A 4224-nucleotide genomic window follows, 5' to 3' on the forward strand; every position below is an offset into this window, starting at 1 on the left:
TTCTCCTCTAGTGCAAACATATGCATGTGTACGTGGTGAAAGCTGGAAAAACCATTTTTATGCCCCTGGTAATTTATGTGCAAATATTATGATAAATTGCGTAGAATAGGCGTGGTAATTTATATAGACCACGCGTGGTAACTTTTGACCAAAAAAAGTTATTGGAACTACCAACATGGGATCTAGTTTCGAAGATCTCGTCCCGAAAAATGTTTTATATGAAACCGGTTTTTGCATTGGACTAACGGTTTGAGCTACAAAACATTTTGAATTTTTAAAATATGAGAAAATCTAGGATGACATTAGTTTTTTTGTCATCAAGTGTATGTGTGTAATTAAAGGAAGAAACGAAGTGAATAAAGAGTGAGTCGCTCTAATATATGCATGCATGTAACTATATAAAAAGAACGAGGTGTGTGGTAGTTTTGTTATCTGTCATACATGTGCCAAATATCATAGTTTCTTTTTTATATCACTCTGTGTGTAATTTGAGCAATAAAGTTTGGTTTTGCCCTAAAATAAAATAAAAATTAGCCCATAGCAAATGTAGTCGGGCGCATCAAATAGGATATGTCCAGCGAACGACACGGCGGTACCTACATCGAGTCCAGCGGATCGAGTCCAGCGGACCGGTGAATTCAAAGCACGGATGAGCACGCTGGGCTAATTTTTTTTTGACGGTGATGGGCTTTTTTTTTAGAATTTTTTTCATTCAAATCACGAAACAGTACAAAGTAGTTGACCCTTACAAGCACACTGAAACGCAAACACAAAGGACCACGAAGACCTAGGGTACCCTAAGCCAACCATAACATAAGAAGATCTCCGGAGCCCTGCGACATCATCCCTGAATCTTGAGAGAAGACCCATGCAGTAGAAGGATCTGCAACCAGGCACAAGCAGGTCATCATCTTTGACCATGGTACAATTGCCGCCACGCTGCTTCCTCCTTTCTTGACACCAGCGCTGAGAGGGCATGGACATCAATCCAACACAGCTGCAACAGGCGTCGCCATCTTTGGCTTTGAGTACCATGAAAAATGTCCCTTCCGAAAGGAAGAGTTTTTTAATCATCCGACCGGTCCAGCACCGCGGCCGGGCCATCCGCCCGGGCAAAGCAGGATCTCCCTCCAGCATCAGCGCAGAGGAAGGAGAAGAACAAAAATAGCAAATCATACCGACAAGGAAGAAGAAGCGCCTTCGTCTCCTGCATCCATCGCTCGTCTGAGGACCCAAACGGCCAGTGCCGATGGACCTCCAGCCACCATAGCCCGCGACCTCGACGAGAATCGGGGATCCCCCACCCCGCTGGCTCCTAGACGAAGGCAAAAACCTCGTCTGACCGCGAACGGAGCCCGGAGAAACTTATTCCGACGTGACACCGCAACGGTCTCGGCAGCGTCACCCTCAAACTAACCCTACCACACATCCACCTAGCGGACAGACCCGATGCTCCTTCTTCTTCCCGCCGCCGGAGCAGCCGACAGAGAGAGGGGGAACCGGTGGCGCCACCGGCTCCTCTTTCGATCGCCTCGTGCGATCCTACTTTTCCGGAGTGAAACCGTTTGTTTCACGCCACGGTGATGGGCTAATCAACTTGCACAGGATCAACAAATATAGGTCACCTCAAAAAAACAAATATAGGATGCACATCACCAAAAGTGCGTTTACTCCGTGGCCACGGCGACCACGACAAGGTCAGACCGGAGCCGTGCCGTGACGCCAAACTCCTCGGTCATGTCCAGATCCTCGGCCGCCGCCCCGCCTGGCAGCTCCCAGTCGAAGTGGAACAGCAGCGCCGCGAGCGCGAGCTCCACGTGCGCCAGCCCGAAAGCCATGCCGGGGCATATCCTCCTCCCGCCGCCGAACGGCACGAACTCGAAGTCCGCCCCCTTGAAGTCCCTCCCGTTCTGCTCGAACCGCTCCGGTGCGAACTCCTCGGGTGCCTCCCAGTGCGCCGGGTCCATGCCGATCGCCCACGCGTTCACGATCACCATGACCCCCTCCGGCACGTCCAGGCCCAGAACCTGACACGGGCTCCCGCACCTACGCGGCAGCAGCAATGGCGCCGGCGGGTGCATCCTCAGCGTCTCCTTGATGACAAACCCAAGGTATCGCAGATCTGCCAGGTCGGCCTCCCTCACCTTGTCGTGCCCGGCGAGTTGCTGCCGGACCTCGTCTTGCGCCTTCCGCATAACCCGCGGGTTCCGTATCAGCTCCGCCATCGCCCACTGCAGCGTCGTCGCCGACGTCTCGCTGCCGGCGCCAAACATGTCCTAACAACGAAATCAAGAAACAGAGGAGCTAATTAATCAAGGGATTTCCGAGAGGAATTTCTAGCACGGCTATTTCGCAAAAGCGGGGCTTACCAGCATGACGGTCTTGATGTTGTCAGTGGTGAGTGGATACTGCGAGTCCCCTTCCTTTTGGAGTCTCAGGAGCACGTCGAGCAAGTCTTCTTCTTTGTCGCCGTCGCAGTCGGGGCCGCTGTTCTCCTGGTGCTCTTGGATGATGGTGTCCATGAACAGCTTCATGTCTTGGCTATGGCGCTGTATCCTGCCGGGGACGCTGCTAAGGAGCCGCACGAGACGCGAGGAGGGGAAAATGTCGGGAAGGGTCATCCCGGGCACGATTTTGAGTCCCTCTTGCAGCATCTCCAGGTACGTGTCCCTCTGCTTGAACCGGCTGCCGACGATGGCGCGCACCGTAGAATCCGCGACGTACGCCGATATGCGCTCGCTCAGGTTCACCGGCGAAGACGAGGCAGAAGCCGCCGCGACGGAGCGGAGGAGGCGACCGAGCTCCTCCTCGCGGGCGGGGCGGAAGGACTGGACGCGGCGGGAGCTGAAGATCTCGACAGTGCATATCTTGCGAAGCTGCCGCCATGCGTCGCCGTAGGGCGCGAAGATGAGGCCCTCGGCGTCGCCGTACGCCATCTGCTGCATCGACGTCAGAGGCCTGGACGCGAAGGAAGCGTCGTGGGTCTTCATGATCTCGCGCGCGGCGTCAGGGGACGACGCGACCACGGCGTCGAGCTCGCCGAGGCGGAGCATCATGAGCGGGCCGTGGCGCCGCGCGAGGTCGCGCAGAGCACGGTGCGGAAGGGCGCCGGCGAGATGGTGCAGGTGACCGATGACCGGGAGCGCCCATGGCCCTGGCGGGAGCCGCACGGCCCTGCCACCGGGGCCACGATGAGGCGCCGGGCGCCTGGACTTGAAGAGGATGAGCGGGATGGCGAGGAGAAGCACGAGAAGCAGGCAGATCGGGAGAACCGCGGCCATGGCAGCTTGGATCGATGTTGCTCGAATGGTTGGTAGGGGAATGTTTATGCTTTTCCACGATGATTACATGTAAAGTCAATGGTCAAACTCATCTAGAATGGTTAGATAATAATCCAAATATATGCCTAAATCATCGTTTTTCAGCAGTATCGAAATGACTGTTTTCTCAACTTAAAGAAAAAGAAATAATTGTTTCCTCCGGAGCATTTTTTTTGACTGTTTTCTCCTGAGCATTTCACCTGGCTTCCCATTGATCCCTCCCATGACATCTACAAGGAGCGTCTCTCCCGCAAAACATCACGATCGCTGTGTCTTGACCATTTTTACCATTTAACTAGTCGAATGCCCGTGCGTTGCCACGGGATATATAACAAACTTACACAAAGAGACATTTGTCAAATTATCACTAAGTTACATCACGTATGTCACATGCAGGTTATGAGTGTGGTCAAACAAATAGTATCTTTTACCCCAACCTATTTGCTCTTGGGCACTCTTGGTGCAGGCTACAAAAAATCATCCGGAAAATCATGTATGCATATCTGAATCTTCGTTACCATTTCAACATTAATAATAATGAGATATGCATCCTGTACAAAAATAATAATACAAAAATAATAATCACCAGTGAACGAAATGCAAATAGAAATATGTAGAAACATGACCAACCTGTTATTTTTGCACAAGCTGCATTAATTTCAATTATTTTATGAAGAGTTATAGGCTCAACAAACATGTATATTGAGACATTGATTAAAACATCATTGTAACTTCAAGAATCAGTGCCATGCAATTATCACTGCATTTCAAAAACATCACCTTACACTTGCTTCCCCTATACATACATTCGCCTCATGTAATTTAAGTTTCTTTCACATTGTACAAAAAATAGTCACATAATACCCCAAAACAACAAGATGTCACTTCAACTTCAAGATGTGTT

At 51.2% G+C, this 4224-nt stretch overlaps 1 protein-coding gene across 1 annotated transcript; it reads right to left on the bottom strand.

Moving 5' to 3' along the window:
• Positions 1-1029: 1029 nt before the first annotated feature.
• On the bottom strand, positions 1030-3296 carry LOC119326140 (premnaspirodiene oxygenase-like). The gene is made up of 2 exons (XM_037599851.1): positions 2370-3296; positions 1030-2276 (listed from the first exon to the last, which is right to left on the bottom strand). Exons 1-2 carry the CDS (start codon positions 3279-3281, stop codon positions 1668-1670), a joined length of 1521 nt encoding a protein of 506 aa, XP_037455748.1. The 5' UTR covers positions 3282-3296; the 3' UTR covers positions 1030-1667.
• Positions 3297-4224: the final 928 nt, after the last annotated feature.

The sequence above is a fragment of the Triticum dicoccoides genome, chromosome 6B (assembly GCF_002162155.2).
Source record: "Triticum dicoccoides isolate Atlit2015 ecotype Zavitan chromosome 6B, WEW_v2.0, whole genome shotgun sequence".
NCBI classification, from domain to species: Eukaryota; Viridiplantae; Streptophyta; class Magnoliopsida; order Poales; family Poaceae; genus Triticum; species Triticum dicoccoides.

Coding starts and splice junctions, on each gene's coding strand:
- LOC119326140 (XM_037599851.1), bottom strand. CDS start 3,281: ATGGCCGCGGTTCTCCCGATCTGCCTGCTTCTCGTGCTTCTCCTCGCC. Junction 2,277..2,369: donor ACATCAAGACCGTCATGCTG/GTAAGCCCCGCT, acceptor TTTCGTTGTTAG/GACATGTTTGGCGCCGGCAG.